The sequence below is a fragment of the Staurois parvus genome, unplaced genomic scaffold, assembly GCF_062004578.1.
Source record: "Staurois parvus isolate SC_StPar_1 unplaced genomic scaffold, SC_StPar_1.0 ptg000059l, whole genome shotgun sequence".
Lineage (NCBI taxonomy): Eukaryota > Metazoa > Chordata > Amphibia > Anura > Ranidae > Staurois > Staurois parvus.
In genome coordinates this window covers 5356341-5382500 of record NW_028317855.1, presented here as the reverse complement: position 1 = coordinate 5382500, position 26160 = coordinate 5356341, and the positions used below count along the sequence as shown (strand labels likewise).

At 39.3% G+C, this 26160-nt stretch overlaps 1 protein-coding gene across 1 annotated transcript in view; it reads right to left on the bottom strand.

Annotated features, from left to right (window-relative positions):
* The window catches only part of LYST (lysosomal trafficking regulator), a 310685-nt gene that overhangs the window by 143441 nt on the left and 141084 nt on the right, over positions 1 to 26160 (bottom strand). Inside the window, exons 18-24 of the mRNA XM_089668582.1 lie at positions 24354 to 24503; positions 23139 to 23276; positions 21907 to 22105; positions 17961 to 18092; positions 14824 to 15457; positions 10830 to 11007; positions 4515 to 4684 (exon numbers count right to left, since the gene is read on the bottom strand). Coding sequence (XP_089524708.1) covers positions 4515 to 4684; positions 10830 to 11007; positions 14824 to 15457; positions 17961 to 18092; positions 21907 to 22105; positions 23139 to 23276; positions 24354 to 24503 — 1601 coding nt within the window. The remainder of the gene's footprint in view (positions 1 to 4514; positions 4685 to 10829; positions 11008 to 14823; positions 15458 to 17960; positions 18093 to 21906; positions 22106 to 23138; positions 23277 to 24353; positions 24504 to 26160) is intronic.

Here is a 26160-nt window from a genome sequence, read left to right as displayed (position 1 = left end):
CATAGAATATCAAATTTGGTCCAAACACAGGGATGTATGCACCGAATTTGCGGCACTAAATATAGGGATTTTTAGCAATATTAATCCCCTATTTACTGCACAATATACTATATTTGGTATGTTTAATTGTAGCGTCTACCTATTCTATTATTCTCTGAACCTAGCCTGAGCTTCAGGTAGTTCTCACTCAATGTATGATTCTATTCTCCTTTGTGTTATTTTCACGAATACTTTACTAGCATGTGGAGTTAATGCAATCATTCTGTAATTGTTACAATCTTTGGCATCTTCTTTCTTCAATATAGGAATGAACAGTGATCTATTCCAGTCAGTTGACCATGTTTTTTCCTTTCAGATCCGTTGACATAGCTGAGTAAGGGCCAAGACAGCACCTTCGGATTCGGAGCCTCTGATTAACTCAATTAAAATCCCATCGATACCTGGTGACTTATTCATTGCGGCTATGACTTCTGCCTTTAGTATACCTGGTTCATCTTCGGTGTCACTGTCTGGTCCACTTTCTTCAATGTTATCTACACTGCTTTTTTGGATAATGATCCTAAACACACCTCGAAATCCACGGGGGATTACATCAAGAGGCGTAAACTGAAGGTTTTGCCATGGCCTTCACAATCTCCTGACTTCAACATAATTGAAAATCTATGGATAGACCTTAAAAGAGCAGTGCGTGACAGACAGCCCAGAAATCTCAAAGAACTGGAAGACTTTTGTAAGGAAGAATGGGCAAAGATACCTCAAACAAGAATTGAAAGACTCTTGGCTGGCTACAAAAAGCGTTTACAAGCTGTGATACTTGCCAAAGGGGGCAGTACAAGATATTAACTCTGCAGGGTGCCCAAACTTTTGCAGACGCCATTTTTTTGTTTTCTGTTATTTTGAAAGTGTAAATGATGGAAATAAAATCTAACTTTTGTTGACATAATATAAGAATGGCTAATCTGTAATTTGGTGCCTTTTGGAGATTTTTCCATCTTTCCTTGGCTTCTTTATGCACATTAATACAAATTTTTAGCTGGGGTGCCCAAACTTTCGATCCCCACTGTAAATGTTCAGTATTCTCTTTCCTTCTCCTTTTAATGTTCTCTGGGTTGTTCAATATTAGTCTGTTACAGTCTTTAAAGTGGTAGTAAACTTGCCCTATGAAAAAAAAAAAAAAAATCTCCCTGCAAAGTAATGTCATAATGTGCTAGTATGTATTACATACTAGCACATTATGAAATACTTACCTTAGAACAAAGCCCTCCAGCGGCACACTGTCAGTGGTGACCGGGCTTCCATCTTCACCCAGTCTTCTTTCTGGGTTTGCGGGGGTCTCAGCTTGGCACAGAGCTCAGAGTGCATGCGCCGGAGATGTCACCAGCTGCAGGGACACTGAATATCTCCTAAAAGGTGCATGTTATATAAGGTGTATGTTAAAGCTTTATTATAGGCTTACGTGTAGGTACAAGTGTCCAATGGCAGTTTACTCCCACTTTAAGCATCCCCAATCTAGGTTGGAATTTCTGCCTCAATCTCTTAATGTCCTGAAAAGCTATTCTGGTTTTTCCTTTATGTGCTTAGCCTCACTTTTCTGACAAATATCCTTGTGATATCTTTCATTATCTTTCCGAACTTGGCATTGAAATATTTGATTAATTTGAGATAGTTTTACTCTATCGCCATAAATTTTGGCTTGCCTTCGTTGCTCTGCTACTTTTCTAGTTTCTTCTGATTCCAAGGGGATTTTTTGGCTTTTTTCTTCATCCGTAATGTTCTTTCAGCTTCTTCACTATTTATGCTTTTGATATAGTTACATAACTCTTCGAGCTCTATATCTCCTGTATCCAGAACTGCAAATCTGTTTAGTTTAATCCTGTAATCTTGTGGAATACATGCAATATCATATCTTGGAAGGCCTCTAATGATCTTTTGCTTAAGAAGCTTTACCTGAATCTTGCATGTCAAAAGTTTGTGGTGTCTGCCACAATCAGCTCCACGTTTAGTCTTTGCTGTCAAAACCACAGATTTCCACCTATGTTCTCTGTCCTAGTCAATTTGACTACGATGCATGCCATTTGGAGAGGTCCATGAGTATAGCCGACGCTTGTGATGCCGGAATTGTGTATTCATGATAAACAGTTGGTTACTTTTGCAAAACCATACAAAGTTATCACCGGCTTCATTTCTTTCTTGTAAGCCATACTTTCCAACCACTGCATCTTTGGATTTACATCCTACTTTTGCACTGAAGACCCCCCTGATGATTAGTAGATCTTGATTTGCCGCTTGATCTATAGCACTTTGAAGTTGTTCATAAAACAACTCTCCATCTTCCTCTTCTGCATCGGTTGTTAGAGTATACACTTTGATTAGGGCAAAGTTGACCGGCCTTCCCTGTAGACGGACTGAGATGACCCTATCACTAATAGTATTGTATTTTAGTACCGTATTTGAGAGCTTATTGTTGAGGACAAATGCCACACTCTTTTTCCTGTAGGTTTTGTGACCAGAGTAGCATATCCAATGTTCACTTGATTGAAAGTGTCCTTGTCCTGTCCATTTGAGTTCACGGACTCATAATAAATTGATGTTGGCTTTATCCATTTGATCTTTAAAAATTTCTAATTTTCCTTGGTTCCTATGGTGATAATATCTTTACAACTTTTGATCTCCTTTTTCTGTTCTACAGGCTTTGATCCATTAGCTTCATAAATACAAGACGTACTCTTGGTGACCATCTGCTCTTCCCTAGTAGCATGATAAATGCCTTACGACCTATGGGAACATCTTTCAGCACTATATGACAGTTCTCTTAGTTTTCTCATCCTCAAGTTTGCTTGCCATAATACAGAAGTAGATTGCCTGGCCTGTCTTCTGAGCAGTTGAAGTTTGATGTTGTCACTGTTTCCGCCTTTCTCAATAGCCACCCAAAAACAAAAATCCATCTTGTGAGCACCAAATGCATCTGCATCCCAATCCTTACTTCATAAAAGTAGAAGTAACATCAATGCTGTGTCGTACATAGTTTGCGCAGACACTAGAGCTGTGGGAAAGACCCAGCAGGTCCTCCCACTACATACTAACCACAGTAAACTACAGGAGGGGGCGGAAACAATAGCATTCACCCTGCACAAAGATAGGGACCAGTTTTTACTACAGGAAGCTTCTGCATAGAGGCAAAGTTAAACTTTGGATTACTAGACAGATCAAGGAAATATACAAAACAAACCAAATAAGAATACACATGTTTCTTGTATTTAGACAATATTTGCTTTCCCCAGAGTTCAGTTTTAGGGCTGTTTGCTTACATATGCTGAGGCATACTATAGGTGATGCAGTGACCAGGGAAACAGCAACAGTGAGCGGCCAGAAAGAGAAGGATGCAAAATATCTAGGCATGTTGGATTCTTCTCATTTGTCTGGTTAAAGTGTAACTCTGCAGTTTTTAAAGAATATAATTTGACAGAGGACTATAAAAGCAAATGCACATTCCCCTTCCTGTCTATAGGCCATACAGAAAAAACCCACATTATCATGGGGATAACATGCAAATCTGAAGCAGAAAAATGGTGGATAGATGCTGCTCTAAACAGTAATACAGCAATGCATGCCACTATACCCTAAAATGCACTATAATGAAAGATTATTATAATAGCTTTGTTTTAAAAAGCAATTGTGTTAATCTGTGGGGGGAGAGGGCAAGCTGTAGCGTTTCAATAATACTCTCTCTAGGATATCAGTTACATGTTCATGCATCCAAACTACAGGTCTACAACGTCAAGTCCAGAATCTAGAGGCAAGAAAATGCTGCATGCTGCCAGCTCATTTGGTGAAGAGAGATGTTACATAGTTAGTCTGGCTGAAAAAAGACAAAAGTCCATCCAGTTCAACCATTAAAAAAAAAAAAAAAGTTACAATCCTATACCCACAGTTGATCCAGAGTAAGGCAAAAAAAAACCAGCAAAGCATGATCCAATTTTCTCCTGCAGGGAAAACAATTCCTTCCTGATCCCCTTAGAGGCAATCGGATATTCCCTGGATCAACTTTTCCTATAAATGTTAGTATCCAGTTATAGTCTGTGTATCTAGGAGAGAATCAAGGCCTTTTTTAAAGCAATCCACTGCACTGGTCAGAACCGACTCTTGAGGGAGTCTATTCCACATCTGTAAATGACCTCAGCCTATAACTCCTCCTAGACACACCTCTGATGTGTTTCATCCTGCCCACCAGGGCTTAATTGTTAATCTAGGATTAAGCCCACAGTGGGGATGGCATAATGGGGTGGCTTAGGAAGAGTTACAGGCTTTTTACATCTCTCTTCACCAAATGAGCTGGCGGCATGAGGGGTCTCGTCTCTATATGCTCCAATGCTGTCTGGGTTAAGCACTTGACAGCCTGCACCCATCTAATACTGTGAGAAACAAAACTGGTATGTTACTAGAACAGCTAGAGTGGCACTAAAATAAATGTCTACATATATACATAACAAATATAAACAAACTGAAAAACATACTCCTCATCAAGCCCAATGTGTCGTCCGAAGAACATCTCCAGCAGGCACTCTATTACCCTTTGACTCCCCTGGTGAAGATAGAGTTGGTTGGCCAGCAACGTAAAACCACTTTTCTTTAAAAAGGCCTCTTTATATTCCTTGGATGCTCGATGAAAATATGAATTCAACAGCTAGATAAAAGGTAAAAAAAAGCTCAAATAAAATACACATTTGATTTTCAGCAAGTCATCTACCCTGCAGCAATTCTTTAAAGTGGTTGTAAACCTCAGACATGAAATATGAACAAAGCATATTCTGTCTGCTGCTTTTTGTATGAGTCACTTCTGACAAATTTGCCTAACACCAAGAGGTAAAACAGTGATGGGGGGAGCTCCAGCACATAGTCTGTGATTGACAGCCTCGGCTCTGTTCCTGTGTGCTGTGTCCCTTCCCTTCAATCAGCCCTCAGTTATCCTCACTGAGATATGCAGAATTTAACTTCAGCTCTCTGCCCCCTGCTTTTTGAAAGTTCAGATAAGCTGTATAAATACAGCACTTTGAATGGCTGTAGAGAAGAGAAGACTACAGAGAAACAGGTACAATTTCTGTAAGATCTGTAGGAGGATGTGTTTCATTTATTTATTTCAGGTACCTATATATTTCATCTCTGGGTATCACCATAGGCATCTCATTTCACTAGGTACAGTGAAGAAAATAAGTATTTGATCCCCTGCTGATTTTGAATGTTTGCCCATTCACAAAGAAATAATCGGTCTAAAAATCGAATGTTTGGTGTATTGTAACACTGAGAGACAGAATAGCAACAAAAAAATCAGCAGAAATGCATGTCTAACAAAATATGCACTGATTTGTATGTTCATGAGGGAAATAAGTATTTGATCCCCTTCACAAAACATGACTTAGTACTTGGTGGCAAATCACAGAGGTCAGACGTTTTCTGTAGTTGGCCACCAGGTTTGCACACATCTCAAGCGGGATTTTGGCCCACTCCTCTTGGCAGATCCTCTCCAAGTCATCAAGCTTTGGTGGCTGACGTTTGGCAACTGGAACTTTCAGCTCCCTCCACAGATTTTCAATTGGATTAAGGTCTGGAAACTGGCTAGGCCACTCCAGGACCTTAATGTGCTTCTTCTTGAGCCACTCCTTTGTTGCCTTGGCCGTGTGTTTTGGGTCATTGTCATGCTGGAACACCGATCCACGACCCATTTTCAATGCCCTGGCTGAGGGAAGAAGGTTCTCACCCAAGATTTAATGGTACATTGCCCTCTCCATTGTCCCTTTGATGCAGTGCAGTTGCCCTGTCCCCTTAGCAGAAAAACACCCCCAAAGCAGAATGTTTCCACCACGTTTGACAGTTGGGATGGTGTTCTTGGGGTCACAGGCAGCATTCCTCCTCCTCCAAACACGGAGAGTTGAGTTGATGCCAAAGAGCTCGATTTTGATCTAAACTGACCACAACACTTTCAACCAGTCCTCCTCTGCATCATTCAGATGTTCAGTGGCAAACTTCAGATGGGCCTGGACATGTGCTTTCTTGAGCAGAGGGACATTGCGGGCACTGCAGGATTTCAATCCTTGTTGGTGTAGTGTGTTACTAATTGTTTTCTTGGTGACTGTGATCCCAGCTGCCTGGAGGTCATTGACAAGATCCTCACGTGTAGTTCTGGGATGATTCCTTACTGTTCTCATGATCACTGACACTCCACGAGGTGAGATCTTGCATGGTGCACCAGACCTAGGGAGACTGACAGTTGTTTTGTGTTTCTTCCATTTGCGAATGATTGCACTGTTGTCACCTTCTCATCAAGCTACTTGGCGATCGTTTGGTAGCCCAGTCCAGCCTTATGTAGGTCTACAATCTTGTCCCTGACATCCTTGGACAGCTCTTTGGTCTTTGCCATGGTGGATAGTTTGGAATCTGATTGATTGCTCCTGTGGACAGGTGTCTTTTAAACAGGTAACAAAATGAGATTAGCAGCACTCCTTTTAAGAGACTGCTTCTAATCGCAGCTTGTTACCTGTATGAAAGACACCTGGTAGCCAGAAATCCTGCTGAATGATAGGGGATCCAATACTTATTTCCCTCATGAACATGCAAATCAGTGCATCATTTGTTAGACATCCATTTCTGCTGAATTTGTTGATGCTATTCTGTCTCTCAGTGTTACAATACACCTATCATTCGATTTTTAGACTGATCATTTCTTTGTGAGTAGGAAAACATTCAAAATCAGCAGGGGATCAAATATTTATTTCCTTCAATGTATATGTAAGGGTCTACAACCACTTTTAGCTTTCTCTTATCAATAGTTGATTTTTGCTAGTCTCATATGTGTAGCAACCATTTAAAATATGTATCGTTTAAATGCATTAAAAGAAATGGCATATGAAAACAAAATGCCTACTAACATTATATTGGAGTACTTTATGTAATCTAGAAAAATTCAGGTAAATTACCTAAAATATTTAAAGTGTATGTAAACCCAAACAATGAACTTCTCCTATCTGCTTCCTTTTGGATTTTATAAGAATACAATTGAAAAATGTTATAGCTATGTAAAAAATACCTGTTGATTTTTCCACAAATCTTACAAACCAACTGTGTGCTCTGCCTGTGCATAAGGAGTGGTCGGGGAGATTTGGAGGAGGAAGGAGGTTCTATGTAATCCATTAGAAATGACGTAGGGAAGCACAGTGGATAAGTGGTTACCACTTCCTCCTAGCAGTACTAGGGTTGTAAGTTTGAATCCCAACCACGGCACCACCTGCCTGGAGTTTGCATGTTCTCCCTATGCCTGTGTGGGTTTCCTCCGGCTACTCCAGTTTCCTCCCACATTCCAAAGACATTGGTAGGTTAGGTGGCCCTTCTCTAAATTGGCCCTAGTATATGTATGTATGAATGTGAATTAGGGACCTTACATTGTAAGCTGCTTGAGGACAGGGACTGATGTAAATGTACAATATGTATATAAAGCACTGCGTAAATTCAAGGCGCTATATAAGGACCAATAATAAATACGTTGGCAGGGCTGACACCACATGTTCAGGAATTCAGAGCAGAACAAAAACAGTGCCTTCATGTCAAAGAGGAACATTTACATATTGTACATTCACATCAGTCCCTAACCCTCAAGGGGCGTACAATCTAAGGTCCCTAACTCACATGCACACATACACATACTAGGGCCAATTTAGACAGGAGCCATTTAACCTACTAGCATGTCTTTGGAGTGTTGGAGGAAACAGGAGTACCCGGAGGAAACCCACGCTGGCACAGGGAGAACATGCAAACTCCAGGCAGATGGTGCCATGTTTGGGATTCGAACCGACGACCCTAGTACTGCCAGGCGGAAGTGCTAACCATTTAGCCACTGTGCTGCCCATAGCACATCAATTGTTTTTCTGAAATATACAGTACATGTATTGCAGAGATGTTTTCTTTCAGTCAACATATGCTTTAAATATTAGGTTTAGAAAATGAGTGTGAATCACAGGCAGTAAACTAAGGTCTGTAACCCTTTCATCACTTTAAAATGAACAAATAAACAAATGCTCATTGCACAGCAGTTGCTTCTATCCAATAAAATCATATCATGCGGGAATTTATTTATATCAGAAATGTCAAGATATAATTAGATAGCTGTAAATCATTCAGTGGTCTACAATTTATAACGGTGGAGAAAGCAAAAACTTTTAAAAGGGATCTTGTCATCACAGGCTCACTTTTACCCAACAGGTAACCCATTACCCATTATGTAGAGAAGCAGTGTTCTGTAGTTTACAAAGGATAGTGGAGAAGGCTGATCAGATTGTTTGAGGTTACAGTTCACTTCACAGGAATTTATGAGGACTGGCAGGATCAACAGGGAATTTTTGTATTTACAGGAAATGTACTTAGTTTAAAAAAAATAAACAAAATTTGCAATAAATACACTTTTTGTTTTTTTGTTTAAATATATAGACCTAAATATACAATTAACCTTCTGGGTGTACTAGACTGAGATGGACAAGCACAAGCCTGATTCATAAATATATTGCAATAGTGGTTTATGTGACTACATAAATCTACTAATATTAAACAATTTGCGGACCTTAGGCGTGATATGTATGCCCAAAAATTTGAACAAAGTACACAGCATATATGTACACAGGGCATTTGTAACATGTCCTAGATTGTAAGCTCGAAAGAGCAGGGCCCTCAAACCCCTGGTGTATCGCATTCTATTGTTATTGTACTGTCGCATGTTTGTAATGTACAGTGCTGAGCGAACTGTTGGCGCTTTATAAATACTGTATAATAATAATAATAATAATAATAAGGTTCCTCTATCCCTGCTGCAAAGCCTCCTGCCAGAACTTGCTGTGAATTACAGTGGCAGCAGCCACCGCTGTGAAAAACTGAGCTCCTGAGTGTGTAAACACTGTTTAGAAGCACCCTTCACAAAAACAAAGTAAAATTGTTGCATTGTATTTGCTCTGTTGCAATCATCTTTGCATCAAATGGATGACCTTTGTTTTGCATGGCATCAGACAAAGCATCCCTACCACTAAAATAAATAAATAAGGTGTTCCTTAAAGTAGAAGTAAAGCTTAAGTCCAACGATTCTTAAAAATGTAGGCAGGATAGCTAGGAGGAGGAGGGAGGGAACATTTTTAGCAACAGTTAGACTTTTTTTTTCCACTAAAATATTACTTAGCAAATTCTAATCAGCCACAATTAAAGGTAGTTGTAAAGGCGATGTGCACACACCCTGGGTCTCTCCCTTCTCATTGAGCCATTTGGCTCCCACTACTGTCAATCACAGCCAGTGAGCCAATGAGGAGAGAGCAGGGGTGAGGCCAAGCCACTAAACTTGTGTGAATGGACACATAGTGCAGCGGCTCAGGAGTGAGGCTGCTCGGGTGCCCCCATAGCAAGCTGCTTGCTATGGGGCACTCGGCAGAAGGGAAAATCCTGGAGCGCCGACAGGAGACACGAGAAGAGATGCATAGAGGCTGATCTGTGTAAAACCACTGCGCAACCTTTAACATCACTTTATCTACTTACCCCTAGCTATTTCTCTATTTATATTTCTTTTTGTTTGCTTTGCTCATTTATTTCATTTGTTAGCCATTTACAAGATGGGCAAATTTATATAAATTGTAAATAACTTTGAGATGCTTTGTACCAGAATCATAATTTTACCCTCATTATAAGGATGGGAAATTAAAGAATTTTTTTTTACTTAATCTACAGTAACAATAATTAGGATTGCTACATATTTTTATCTATAAATTGCACCAGAAATAAAAGTACTTTTGCAAGAGATTAACACGAATATAAAGCCTTCTATGTCCCAGGAAAAAAAAAATTAAAGCATTACCTCATAAGTAATGCCAAAATTATTACCCAATTAATAAGTACACACTGTAGCTGAAATGTAAAACTTGCTCTTGTCCATAAGTATACAGATGCGAGAGCTGAAGTAGTTCATGATAAAAAAAAAAGACCAAAATGGCAAAATTTAAAAGGATAAGTTCACCTTTCTACAAAAAATAATAAATGCGCATTTTTTGCAGGTATGGAAATGTGCATTTTTTTTTTGTTGCAGGAGCCTGTAAAACAGCACCAGTGATCACAAGATCGATGGTGCCATGCAGGTCTCCTGCAGACTTGTCAGTGTATCTGCTTCCTCATACATACCATATGGGCAAGCCGATACTTCTGACAGGAAGACTCAATGAACTACTACAGCACTGTGGTAGATCATTGAAAACTACAAGCTGACAGCGGCTAAGGCTGTTGCGGAGCCCCGCAAGGCCGTGCTGTTTTTAAAAAGTGACAGCTAGTGAGGGGGAACTTCTCCCCACACTGCTGTCACAGGGAGTGGGGAGATCGGGCAGCTATGGGATCGGGAACATGTTACACCCTAAAAAAAAGTGGAACATGTAACATGTTCCCAAACGTAACTTATCCTTAATGTTCACTGTTATTGGCACCAGCCAATCCACAGTGGAAGGTACAAAGGTACTATGATGCAGTGGTTTTATTTATAGCATACATGTTTCTTTGCTGCAATGGATAACAGCAGCATCATGATGCATGTTCTACTGACAATACCACAAAAGAAAAAAATCTCAAGCTAAGGTACCAAAACTCATTTTCTGGATGAATGGTTTCCCTTTTGCCTGAAATGTATTTTACTCAAGCTCACTACATTACAAGTTCACTAAAGCATCTGAATAAACTATTCTATCCCCATCCATAGGTATAGGCATACTGTAACTATTGATTACAGTAAACAGCATATGAGTATTAAAGCCGTTAACACTTACTTTTAAGACTCCTTGTTGAATGAGAGGAGATTGGTGATTAACTAATACAATAAGTACATCTGGCTGAATAATTTCATTGAAAACATCCACCACCATTACATCAGGCATGGTGAGAACAACACCACACAAAAGATCATAAAGCCCGCAACACACAAGATGAATGCAATCATCCATTGATCTATAAAACAAAAAACAGAATAATTTACATTCACAGTAAATATTTTTAATATAAGAATACATTATATGAAGTATATGTATCCTGCATTCCGGCCAAGGCTGGGGAGTCATTAGTATAAATGTGGTTATTCAGATAGGTTGTAGCCAGCATTTGCTGAGTTTCCCCTAAACCTGGGGCCGTCTTCCTCAGCAAAATCAAGTAAAGCCTCCAGATCCCAGGCAGGTTGCAAGGTCAGAGGTAGACGATTATGTGAAAATATTAGCATTGCCATTTAAGGATGAAGGATGAACCCCTAAGGCCGTGAGATGTTTATGTCAATACACTGCAGAAAGAATGTGTATGCCTAAGTTATAGAAAACAAAAGTCAACATTTTCTATGGTAAAGCTATAGCCTAAGTAGACTCAAATGCAGAGGCATACACTAGTTAAAAACTGCTAGGAGTTGATTTACTAAAACTGTAGAACACAAAATCTGGGGCAGCTGTACATGATAGAGACTCAGCTTCTAACTGCAGCTTTCAATAAGCTTTGACAATAAAACCTGGAAGCTGACTGCTTTCAATGCAGAGCTGCACCAGATTTTGCACTCTTTAGTTTTAGTAAATCAATCCTGTAGTGTTAGGCAAGGTTAACCCATTATGAATGTAAAACTATCAAAATAACCTAAGCAAACATCATCACCTGTTGTAAGAATGTCTTCCAAAGGCATCTAAACCCCCCAGTTGAAAGATAAGGTGACTAGAATGCACACCCTGCACTACAAGTAACATCTGCTTATTTACTGAGAAACCAGTTCATGCCAATACACTGAACCAAAATTAGAAGAAAAAAAAAAGAAAACTGCAGGTAAAAATAAAGTGAGAATATACTCACCTTCTCATACTGCAGGGGTGACTTCGCTATCTTTCTGGCAGAATGCTGAGTTGCCCAAATCTCAAGATTAAACACTCCAGGCATGAGAGCATCTTCTCCCTAGATTTTGGCTGCCCAACATTCCACAGAATGTCTCAGGAAAGATGGGGACATACATATGTGTCTAGGAACTGCAGGCAGGAGCAGGATATAAGCCAAGTATCTTCTATATTTTAGTGCTAGGTTTTGGCATGGGAGAGGGTTTTCTCCAGAAATGAGCAGTACTTGCATTTTTAGTGCAAGGTCCCCTTTAAAGCACTAGATGAGTATCCTCAAAGTGAAAAACTTCCCCTAGGCCGTAGGATGGATGGTGTTGATTCTAAGGAATAGGGACTGAAACTAATATATATATATTTTTTTTACTAACTTAACTCTAAAGGGAATTTATAAAAAACAGAAACATGAATACTGCCAATACTAATCTGATTTTAAAGATGCAGACTCGAGCACCTAATCATCCACAGAATTGGAATAAGTATACATGACTGAAGTTCACATACACGTATTTCCGACCTTACAGGCAGTGGGATTGTTGCAATTCAGTGACTCACTAGATCAGGGTTTCTCAACCAGGATTCCATGGAACCCTAGGGTTCCTCCAGAGGTTGCTAGGAGTTCCTTGAGCAATTTCTATGTCTCAGATAAGTTTCCACTGACATCAATAATCTTCCTAGCTATCTATAAGGGGATAATTGTTCCCAATGATCACAAGCATAAGAAGCATTCTTCCCACTGACCATCACACTAATATATCATGAGCTGTAGATATAGTAATTTTAGCAGGGGTTCCCTGAGACTGGAAAGTTATTTCAAGGGTTCCTCTCTGTTGAAAAGGTTGAGAAAGACTGAACTAGATGAAACACTAAATGACGTCTGCATGTAAAAAAAAAAAAGTAAGGGCAAATTTCGAAATTACATTTTACCATTTCACTCGACATGTTCAAATTTTCTGCATCAAACCTGTTACAGTACATATGAATTATAAGCTAAGGGAAGATGAAATGCCCTCTACTTTACCATATGGCCCTTTGCTTGCATGTGGAGAAAAAGAGGTACAAAAAAAAAGAAGAAGCAGCCACTTTCTATAGATGGTCTGTTTGTGAATAATTATTGTGAGGCAGGTACCGTTAGTACGAAGTCTTAAATCATGTAAAGGCTTTTGCATCAGTGTAAGTAATTTGCATGTAGGGCACTTGCAACACACAATCCACATTGTAATAGGCAAGATAGCTAAAGCCAGTGTATCTAGCTCATTTATGATATGTGAAAATAACATCTCTAAATTTAGGTTAGTATCTGCAAGAGATGAATGGTAAGCAGCCTACTCCTTTTTCTCTACACAGTGAACTAAGGATAACATCTAAAATTGGAAAAACAAGTTCCTGAACCAGAAAACAGGGAACTAGCCAACATAGAACCAAACTTGCTATTAATTGTTTCTCCACAAAATTTTGTTTAGCAGGTGCACAGAAATGCATACTTTCTAGCAGGAAATAATAAGCTTGGTGTGCAGGAGCCACCATATTCTTCATTATCTATGTTATTCTTGTAACCATGTAGCTCTGATCTTTGAACTTATTGAGTTGGTAAATACATGTTTCTGTCATTAATTTGATATGGATAGGTGAGGTCTTTCAACTTTGTCAAAAGAGCAGGCACTGTTTCTGGTAATTGAGTTTGCTTTGAAGAGATTTTTAAACTAGGGGATTGAAAATACTCAGTCTTTATTACTACAATTTGCCCAAGGAAAACTCTGTCTGCAATGAAAGCTTTCCCAGGCCATCAAGGCAAAAGGGGTGCATGCTTATTGCAGGGCTACAAATTTCAAGTCCTGAGCTACTAGCCAGGCCTTAAGAGTTACTCAGCACCAGTTGCCCCACCTAGCCCTTACCCTGCCCCACTCTAAAACATGTTCTCGTAAATTATCTCATGAAATGACACTATTAAATGTTTTATGCAGAATAAACTTACAAAAATAAATATTAACAACTATAACAATATTAACATAGAGATGTAGTACCTCTGGTTTCTGAGCACAAATCATTGTCACCTTTTTCAGCAAGTCCCCCCTTGTGTGTTCTCTCACCGTACATTGATACAGATGACATGGCACACACCGCTATGTCCCCCCTTTATTTTTAACCAACATGTCATAGTGGCTCCAAAACATCTCTCCAGGCCAGGCCCAGCATCTCCCCAGGCCAGGCCCAGCATTGTCCCCAATACAGAGACAGTAATCAACCTGAACATTGATGGAGCCCCATCACCCCCTCACTGGACACAATGAGACCCCTCTCCTGGAAGCCTGTCCTTGGGGATCCCACCTGACCAGAGCCCCGTGATGTGCAGCACAGCCCCTTCATAGATGTCCTCTGTGATATAATGGCCAATAATGATCAGACACATGTACACAGCTGTCTATACCACCAGCCACAGCTAGACAGAGCAGACACACAGCCTATCCTTCCTAACACTGGAAGATGGATATATACAGGGCTTCACCTTTTATTTATGTTTTTTTGTAAAACCTTTATCCCAACTACAGTGTGAGCTGAGGATGGTTTCAGTTTGTTAAGCAGACCATACAAGGGTCGAATTCCAAATGAAAATAAAATTTAACTAAACAAGTTCATCTTAATGAAGCAACATTTAATTTGCATAAATGATAAATAAGCTACAAAATGTAAAAGGACTGAACAGCTTGAATGCAAACAATTTAAAGTTGTTTTACAGCCTGTGAAAAAAAGGGTCCTCTAAAAACCCTTTCTGTAGTTGGGCTTACACGTCTCACTGTTTTATCTTCTAATAATAATGTATACTTGAAAATATATTTAATGGGGATGTTTAAATTGAAACATTTAAATTCTACTCCAACACAATACAAGAAGCAAAAGAAAATTGTACCTTCCGTCCACTTGAACAGAGTCTCTAAGTGTAAGATCAAATACTGGGGAGAAAGGAAAGCTACCCCATTCTTCAGAATTTTTCTTCTCAGAAACATCCGTCCAACTTGTACTGGATAAAGATCCACTAGAAGGAAAAGCTAGACCAAAGCTGGCAATGTTACCCTGTCCTTTCCTGGATGGGGAAATTCCTTTAAGTATGTGAGGACGCTGCAAAAAAACCTCTCCAGCACTTTCACATGGTGTTACTTTGCCTGAATCATCGGTTGTAACCTCCAAACTTATGTCCGATTGACCAAAATCCTCCTTTGAAGGCTCAGTAATTCTGATACCATTGGGAAGTGTCAGGGAATCACAGACTGTCTGTGCTGACTCACAGCTGCTGATATACTGTTCTTCCTGTTTTTTCAGCACATCCAATTTATGCTCATTACTGCAAAGTTTGTCTTCATTGCTTTGGTCATTCTCTGTAGACTCTGGAAGGTCAATCAAAACTTTAGAAAGGCTTCCTCCCAATACCTTTGGATATACTTTAGGTGAACATGAAGGGGAAGCAGGTAAACTCTTGGAACGAGACCTTTCTACCACAGAGAGATGTATATGCTGCTGCGACGAAAACATTGCGACATCAGTACCTTTAGGAGGAAATATATATTCAAGAAATTAGCTCTATACATAGTTATTGTATTTATTTTACAAATGTGATCGACAGACAAGGCACCAAAAACCCTCTGATATTTTAGAAACTCTTTGGGTAAGTATGCAATGCAGGTATCCGCAAGCAATGAAGGATTAACATAGAGTTCTGGTGTAGCACTGTCATTTTTTTATCCTTCCCAAAGAATGATAAATAGTATCACTTTCTTAATAGTTCCTTACTCTCTGTAGCAATACAGGCAAGAAATATGCTGAAAAATGATTGCTCTAACTCTCAACCCTTTTTTAACCCTTGAAATGTTATATTTAGGTCTTAGGGAACTCATGCTAAAAATAATTTGTAATGCATTTTATATATAAAAATAACATAGCACTCTGCTACTTTTCACACCATCCTGTTTTGTACAATAACATTATGAGTAGCAATATTGAAATAAAATGAAAAATAACAGAAAAAGAATGCAGACAGTAAACATTTTAGTGTTCCTTAGCAGTGCCCCTTGCATTGGTGGGCAATTTATACTTGCTTATATTTACAGTTGTGCTCTAGTTTGCATACCCTGGCAAAAATCGTGACATTTTGGCATTTATATTGAAAATATGACAGATCATGCAAAAAAAAACCTGTCTTTTATTTAAAGATAGCAATCATATGACGCTATTTATTATCGCATAGTTATTTGGGTCCTTTTTAAAACATGATGAAATCACCCAAGGGAGTATGGGAGTAGGGAGTATACAGATGGAACCAGTCTTATTTAAACCTCAGATATCTAGAGTTTGGTGTTCTCTTTGATATTGACATGGCATCATGACATGGTCAAAAGAGTTCTTCAAAATCCTGAGAAAAAAAGAAAGGTTGCTGCTAATTATGAGTGTGCCAAGGGATTTTAAAAACTGGTCAAGTTATTTAATATATTCACTTAAGTAAAATAATCTACAAGTAAAGCGCCATAGGTTTCCACCAACTCCTAATTTGTCAAAAACTGGTCGGTCTAACAAATTTTGCCCAAAGGATAACTGTTTATTGCTAAAGGAAGTCTTCAAAAACTCCAAAATTTAATTGTGAGGTCTTCAGATAACTCTTGCAATAGTTGGTGTCAAAGTGCATGCATTTACATTCAGAAAGAGTCTGAACCAATGTAACCGGTAACAGTAGATGTGCCAGGAAATTGACTATGCTGTCCAAAAAGAATATTAGAGCAACACTACAGTTTCCCATTTAACATGTACACAAAGACCAGGCCTTCTGGAACAATGTGCTGTCAATGGATAAATACAAAATAAGTTTGGCTACAATACAAGTAGACATGTTTTGCAAACTGAAGACAGCATTTCAGGGGAAAAATCCTCAAAAAAAACTGTAAAGTTTGGTGGAAACGTTATGGTTTGGAGCACTGATTCAGGGTCTGGACAACTATGAATTCAACATCATATGAAAGGGTGCTTGATGAGAATATGAGACCGCCTGTATGAAAGATAACGTTAAACAGTTACACTAACAAATCAACCTAGAAACAGCTCAAAAAGAAGAAATTATTTTACAGAATGGCCTTGGCAAAGCCTGGATTTAAATCCAAATGAAAATTTCATCATATAAATAATTAAAAAGGTAATTTGCCTTGTACTTTTATTCATGTAAATCAGATATCCGTTTTTTTTTATCTGTTATTTTATTCAGTGTACTTATTTTTCCATATGACTTTACATGATATTAACATACTGAAGCAAATAGTGTACAGTAAATGTAGTAATTGTTCTCATATTCATGAATTCAAGAAAAAAATTGTTTAAAGAATAGAGCGATCATAGCAAATGTTATGGTATTTGTGTAATAATTAATTATATTTTAACTTAAAATGAACATTTCTTAGTACAAGGAACACTGATGAAACCGACAAACACTATTATTCAGCAAGCTTGAAAAGTTCCTCTTTTAGAGTATCAAAACACTGAAATTGATTATATAATTCTGTCACAATAGGAAACCCAAAAATGTTTCTGACAGGTGTGAAATGCAGCCTCTCAGAGTTGCCTGCACATACCTGCAGCAGCTCTCATTATCTCTTACTGAGCACAAATGCCAGGCAGGATCTTCCAGCAACAAACACTTCTGGCTGGAATGCCCACTGCCCACTTTCACATTCTTATTTGCCTTTCACTATGATGGGCTGCTTCATTGGCCAATAGGAATGTGCAGAAGTCAGGTGGGTCTAGTCTACCTACCTTCAGCACTACCTAAAAACATTTGTCATACTAGTTCACATAAAATTAGTTTAAAAGTGTTTTTCAGGTCTGAAGTTTCTCTGGAAAGGCATGTATGACAGCCGCTTTATATTTACCTTTTACTTTGTCTCATGTATTAATACCAGATTTTTTGGTTTTGAGTGATTACATGATAAAGTTTACTTTAAAGATCTATTTATTACAGAGCAAAAAAACCATAGATTTTTAATTTTTGAATGCAGATTTTTATATCACCTTTCTCCAGTGTGTCTGAAAACTCTGAAGGGCTTTTGCTTAAAAACACATTACTTAAAGCAGATTGTCCTCCAAGACTGGAATGTCTCTGATGTATAAATGACTTTAGTTTTTCTTGAAATATCTTGTCATCTATTGTAAAACAAAGTGCAAAATCAATATTTTTTATTGGAAGTGGAAGCAAAATTATGTTTGCATTAATGGTTACAGAAAACCAAAATTTCAGGATTGCATAAAAACTGAATATTTGCATATTTTTAACCATTATCATATAAAGCTGTGCATATCATTAGTCAAAATACAGGTGCAGAATTGGATTGCAGGTAGGAATGATCATTCTTTTTTCACCCCAGAGCATTAAACACATCCACCTTTTATTGCCACATCAGCTGCATATGTATCACATGAAACCCATGAAAGCATTCCATAAAATATTAATGATATCTCCTAAACACTACAACAGTGATAATGTTAGGTTTGCCCTCAACATCTTCTTCTCACCACTCTCGGTGCCCTTCTGGGCCTATGCTCAAACAAGGCAATTCTTAGTGTTTCACGGCATGTCCGAAACCTGGACTAGATGACTACCCTCAATCGAAACCCTCTGCAGCAGGAAACAGACACCTTATTGCTGTCCTTCACTTCTCGTTTTTGAGATTTCTCGGCGCTCTAGAGTTCCTCTAGTAAGGCGTGGCGACACGGTCTCAGCATCTCCCTATCCGCAGAGGACTGGGGCTTGGTGTGAACACTTATCCACAAAGGCTCCCTGAACATCGCACAGGAAAGTGGCTGCAAGATTTACACATGCTGGTACAGGACCTCCTCCATTCTCCACAAGTTTTGTTCCACTGTCCCCAACCTCTGTTGGAGGTGTGAGCGGGAAGAGGGGACAAGGATTCATATTAGGTGGTTGTGTTCAAAGCTTCTACCCTTCTGGAGAAAGTACACAAAATAACTTAATCAGTCACAATGGAAACGTTCTCCTCAATGCAATATCTCTTACACCACCCATCCATTCCTAGGAACACTTACCATAAATCTCTGGCAATGTTTATGATTAATGCAGCATGGCACTCTACTCCGTGCTACTGGCGTTCCAAAAACGTTCAGACAACAGAAGAATGGTTTTGGAAAATAGACAGATTGGAAGAGATTGAAGAGAAGATTAGCATTGCCCAAGAAAGACTAACTAAATTTACCTCTATTTGGTAATGTTGGACTCACTTTACATCAAACTCAGCATACCAGCATCTCTCTTTGATAACGTGCTCGGGCAGGAAACGCGTTAGAGGGGTGCCCTACCTGGTGACGTCACACCGCTTGGCCCACGTGGAAGGCAGGCGGCCATTTTGGATCCTGTCAGATGTGTTTTTCTGCATTGCTTGTCATTTGATTCATTCTTCAATAAAAATACTAACTATTGGAATTCTCTTCTCTGGCTCATTTATTATGAGCCCCCCTTAAGGTGAATCCTTGGTAGTCTATATGTACCTCCATGAGTGGTTCCCCCTGCTGGATGGATGTTTGCCCCTGGAGCCTGGAGATGTATGCAGTGTTTTACTTGTCCTGCTGAGGTGTGCCAGATGATCCTCAGAGTCCCCTGTTCCAGATCCAGATGACCAGGAGTTGGTCTGAATTACTCAAATGCGCATCACATTGCGCTTTCTGGTTAGTGCAATATACATTCGTTTACTACCACTGGAATCACGGATTTGCACCTTACAGTTTTATTGATTGAACTTTGAAATATTCACTTCACTTTGTGCACTTTTAACTTCATGTCCGGACGTTAATCACTCTATTATTCCTGGCACTTCTAAATAGCGCTTTGTGTTTCTGTGTTTCATCTACTTCATTTTATATTCATTTTAGTGGATTTTATTCATTGTCAATTTATATAGTGCTGCATATTATCTACATTGATTTATGAGAAGGATTCAGAGGTTTGCCTTTTTGCTACCTGCTTTACCATTTACAAATTCTCTGACCATACGGCTTATACTGGCTACGCTCCTATGAAATGTTTTGATCCCCTTCGAGGCTTGTAGTAGCTAGTTTACCGGTTGAGTGCAAGAGATGGGAAGATGAGTGCATACGTGTCCACTAACCCATCCCCCTCACCCTCAGCCCCACAGCTTACCCCATTCCTCCACCCCCCCTCCCCTTTTTTTTTCTTTTTCCTTTTACATGACTCTGATAACATCACAGACCATCCAGTTGCATGTGCCCTTTTCTGACAGGATACAATTATGTTTCTGAAATAGTTATCAATTGCTGTACATACCCTTGTACTGTTCATTACATTGCTTACCAAGACCTTTCCTCTGGAATTGTTAGCCATATCAGCTGTATTATTTTATGTACATAGCATATACCTTCTGTCTTTGATCCGTATATATTGCCATTGTAAAAATGCTGCTTTGTTTCTGTTTATGCTCCAATAAAACACTTACTGAAAAAAAGGCCTTTAAGAGGGCTTCAAACGCCTATCAAAAGAATTCTTAGAAGGGGGAACATCCTCAACAGAAACTGTAAGGTGTTCGTTGAGAATTGACATTGCAAATCCACTAGAGGAATAACCCAGTCCTTCTTAAAATACTTTTCCATAGGATAAATCCCATTAAAGCTTAGGAGTGAAATCCCTCTCAGGGTTGAGCCAGTTCTCAGAGTGCGCAGTCAAATCTGAGCATATATGGTAATTTTTTTTTTCTCTAAGGCAGACTCTTAGCATCCATAGGGACTTATTTTAGCTGTGGAGAGTCAGGAGATATTAGGAAAAGACAAGTGCTCAACCTGTCAATTAATGTGTCCACAGTACAGAGGTCACATGGCATGTGCCTGAATGGGAGCTAGAGTCAGAGGAATGGAGAAGTGTCATTGGACATTGCTGCAGTACAAGGGCACAACTGTCACCCCAAGCAGTGCTTTGAATTTCCTGTAGACTGTTTGTAGAACGCATGCCCTTTGTCTCAGCTCCTTTGCACCTTCCATCTACAATTGTGAGGCGAGGAGATCTCCAGTGGGGTATACACAAAATGGAGGATGGAATGAATGGGGTTTTGCATGTCCTGATACAGGAGCCCCTATCACCGAATAATGACCATGTTTCTGTGACTGTCTCTGAAGAAGATGGCAGGAGTACAGGAATATGCTGTGTTCAGTAAAAAGGTGGGTGAGAAATGCTATATGTCGTGACCATCCTCCTGAACCTAAGGGATTTACTAAAGTTGGTTAATGCACAATCTGGTGCAGCTGTGCATGGCAGCCAATCAGCTTCCAACCTCAGCTTGTTCAATTAAGCTTTGGCAATAAAACCTGGAAGCCAATTGGTTTCTATGCAGAAGTGCACGAGATTCTGAGTGATCCAGCTTTAGTAAATAAACACCTAAGTTTAAATAAGAGGAGAAAAATTGGCAAATTTAAGGGCCTATACATCCGAGGAATGTTGGACAGTGGAAGTGAGCACCAGCTGCCATGGGAGAGAGGAATACGGTATATATATATATATATATATATATATATATATATATATATATATATTTATTTATTTATTTGGCCAGTTTAACTTTGTAGTGTGTGTGGGGGGGGGGGGGGTGTTTGCACTGCAAAGGCTGCTGTCTCCGTCCCAGATTCGCGCTTTGGACCTAGTGACATGTCAATGTTTGTTTTGTATATAATCTTTCTTAAAAGGTATTGCTATTTTTTCCTTACTTTAGCCTTACAGGCAGAGTACTTCAGTTAATGTAAATTACATGTGAGCTTACCTGACCCAGAAAAACCATTTAACAAATTTAAAGAAAACCACATTTGCAATATTTTCAATTAAGCACTTCATTTACATTGATATGCTCAGTCAGTATATTCTAACTATTAAATATTTATTATACTAGGTAAAGTAGATAAGGCAAAACAAATAATATACTTATGAAATGAAGGAAACTCTTACCAATGTGTAAGGAGAAGAAGAAATTGTTAGGGTTATGGCAAACATAAGTGTTTGTTGGAGGGTGAACTGCCAAGAGGAAACTGAATATTAACTCAAGAAGATCCAGTTCAGGAGGAGATCCAAGTACTTCCTCAATGATCCTGATATATGATACACAAACGTCTTGAGGAATAGATGTAATGTGTTCATCTTTGTGTTCCTAATATAACAAGAAATTAAATAAAAATTAGCTGTAAACACTGATGACCATGAACAACAAATAGCAAGCACATCAAGGAAATCATGACATATATAAATGTGTCATTTACTTTGAGTCCCATCCCTTTTGGAACATATTATGCATCTATGGGCTCAATAACCGTTATGAAATTAACTAATACTGTCAATCAGGGGGCTGTGATGTGAGAGAGGAAGCTGTGATATGGGGGGTGGCTGTGATATGTGAGGGGGGAGGTGTGATAGGCGGCTGTGATGTGAGAAGGGGAGCAGGGATATTGGGGCTGTGATGTGAGAATGGAAAGCTGTGATATGCAGAGGCTGTGAAGTGAGCAGGGGGAGCTGTGATGGGGGGGCTGTGATGTGAGAAAGGGAAGCTGTGATATGGGAGGGCTGTGATGTGAGAAAGGGAAGCTGTGATATGGGAGGGCTGTGATGTGAGAAGGGGAAGCTGTGATATGGGGAAGTTGTGATGTGAGAAGTTGGAGGTGTGATGGGGGCTGTGATGTGAGAAGGGGGAAGCTGTGATGTGAGAAGTGGAAGCTGTTATATGGGGGACTGTGACATGAGAAGGAGAAGCTGTGATATGGGGGGCTGTGATGTGGGGGGGGGGCTGTGATGTGAGAAGGCGTAGCTGAGACGGGAGGGGGTGGAGAAGGAGAAGCTGTGATATGGGGGGCTGTGATGTGAGAAGGAGGAGCTGTGATATGGGGGGCCATGAGGCTGTGATGTGAGAGGAAAGAGCTATATTATATGGAGAGGCTGTGATGGGTGGCCCTGAGATATAGTAGGTTCATCAAATTATTTCTCACATCATGCATTGTTTCATCACTTTGATTGTACATACATGCAGTCACAACCACACATTTTCATTATTTTTTATTTTCTCTGTGTTTTATGCTTTTTTAGGCCATGTGTATTTTGCTTTCAAACAAACCTTTAGATAATACATCTATATAGAATATAGGAAAATAGTCAAATATAGAAAGAAATATAGAAAAATTGTACAAAATTACCTGAAGAATTTGACAAGCAAGCAGAAAGTGATGTACCACTCTGGCTTTTAGGAACTGCTTTATATTGAACACCTTAAGTGGATGGTTATCTCTGATAAGTATCTGTAATGAGGTCAGTAACATTTCCCAGACACCTTCCTAAATTTATCAAAAAAAAAAAACACAAGTTGACTTTTAAACACTTCAAGATGCAAAATTAAATTAATATTATTAAGGGGCCTAGTGATCATTTTGAATAGCTGTATATCAAAGGTCTGCAATTTCTTGAAAAATCAAACTATGTCTCATGCACACATGTCTAGAAGTGAAAGGCTCTACACAGCTGTACTAATGTAAATGCAAATGGTTTCTTCATCTGTGTTTACTTGCAAATGAGCGTATGGTGTATTTCTCCAAGCGCAAAGGGTCGCTTTTGGGGAAATACGGCATATGCAAGGGTAAACACTGATGCAGAAGCCTTCTGTGTTTACATGTGTACAGCCACATATAGGTATACACTTTTATGGGCAGCTGTACATGGCACCTCCAAACATCAGCGTGCATGGTTCCTTAGGTCTAGGCTACACAAGCAAATTAGTAGTTTAATTGCATTATTTGAATTCTCTGTGATTAATCTTACAAAGTAGAGATATATTTTTAACTAAAACCTGGTAAAAACAATGGGAAAATAAGCCAACTGATTGCCAGTTTTTTGTTTTTTTTTGCATGCTAGTCTCATATGGAAAATGAATAGGATACTAAAGTTCTGAAAATTTTTGTACGACATAATACAACTTTGGAAGTAATGTAATGTACTGCAATGTATTCTTTCACTTCCAAGCATGAGCAGTCTTGGTTAATCGATTTTTTTTCCCCGTACAAATACTATACTAATCACATATACTAAATGTTTGTGCTTGTCCCTTTAGATACTTTTGGATGAACTGCCGTTATAAGCTCTTGAAAGCTGTGTACTAAAGAATTTATTATTGCGCAATTGCTCCAAATGCGATTTTATCATCGTGTGTATCAAGCTCAAAGGAACAACTGGTTACATTTGATATAAGGTTTAAAATTAGCAAGTAACAGCACTTAATTGCGAACAATGGGATTATTGTGTGATTGTGCTGAATTAACGGTTTAGTGTCACTGAGTACTATACCCTACCCTTTACCTTACACTGAAAAAAGAATGAATATTTTTCTTGTTTTTAAAAAAATAATATATCTTATATACCTCTGCTTTGGACCAAATTTTCCAATCTAGTAGCAAATGTTCTAGTAACTGAATGTCTTTGATCACTGCAGTAGAATCAAACTTGAGAGTGAATTGTCCATTTTCATTTATGCTGAGCAACCAATCACCAGTGCATCCATACAGAAGAATCTATAAAACAATAAAAGATTAAAAAAATAATTCACATAGAAAGTAAATACTTCACCATTATTTAAGATATTTGACAAAAAAAAGTCAAGCTTAAATAGCAATGCAAGTGTATTGTAAATCATGCACAAGCCCAAATATCATAAATACATTTGCCAGGCAAATTTAAACTAAACCTATCCGCAGCCAAACACTGATGTCAGTCTAGATTACAATACAAGCACTGAATAGTGCCAATGACTTGTAGCCACCTAAAATAGGGTCTCATATACAAGCAGTGAAGTGGAGACATCCCTTCATGCCAAAGAGGATTTGTTTGAAAGCTTGGGTTATTTAGGGGTTCTTGGAACCTGGTTTCGTCTGGCCTTGGAGATTGAAGTCCAGAAGCAATAAAAGGAACCCTTTTTGGCTTCAAAAGGAGAACAGTCTTCCCAGCTTGCAGCCCAGGCTTCTTCAGCTGGAGCACATAAGTACTCTTACAACCCCTCCAGAGAAGGCTCAAAGCAAAAAATACAGGAAGATCTAATGAGGTAAAAAGGGAATGTGAAAGCAAGCATCCTTGATGTGCCCTGAAGAAAGCAGGCTTCCTTCCTGAAATGATGCCACTGCAGAGATGAAGAAATCCATATGGACCTTTTGAACACTGTAGGATGCAGTTGAGTAGCTTCATATCTAGGATGGGGTTATATGTCATTTCAGTTTGGGAACCATGAAAAGGTTAGAGTAGAAACCTTGACATCTTTCTCCCTCTAGAACCAGGACAATGACTCCCTGAAACATCAACTGACTTAGAGCAGCATAAAGGTCTCCATTTATGCCGACATGTTGGAAGGAGCAAGACATGTTGGAGAGCATGAAATGCGTGGAGCAGCAGGGTCCAAAACTACAGTTTCTACCTTCAGGACATGACACCCTGGAGCTAAGGGTCCTGCACTTCCCAGAGCCAGTATTCTGAGAATGTCAACAACCGTCACTACCTTCCAAATACACACTCACACTTATGCAGGTGTGGGTGCCTCCTCATTGTGAGGAGGGCTTGGTCCCTGACTTGGAAGGTTATGTGAACCAGGTCTTATTAAAAAAGCAGAACCTGCCTTGAATTTGGAGCTGGGGGCCTTAGAGGGATGATAGGAACTCTTTCTTAAGCATGTCACCACAGCAGATTCCTTGATATAAGTAAGTGATATACCAAGGAAGCAATCCCTTTCGGAAAGCATCCTTCTCAAGCCTCTTCTTGCCAGAGAACGCTGCCAACCAGCACTTTAGAAATGGAATCCTTAAGATATAAACAGAAAGCAGACTCATTCTAGAAATTTGGTGAGGGGTATTATCCAGGCCATGCATGCAATAGTGTACTGTAAAGCTACAGGCAGGAGCTCCACTTTTATGAGAGCAGCAGGATCTGTCTGAACAGATTCAGAATCACTGCTCAACTGTTTTGTGCAGACCGCAAGAGTCTGACAGACTGTCATAAATGTCACAGCTGGTTGCAAACCTGGACCAGCCAGGGAAAACAAGGCCTCAAGAAGGGCCTCCAGCCTATTGTTCATAGGGTCCTTAAAAATAGGAATGTCTTCCAGAGGAACCATTGTTGTCCTGTTCAAACTGGAAATGGCTGGGACACGTACAGGAAAAGACCGTTTTTTTAAGCAAGTTTTGT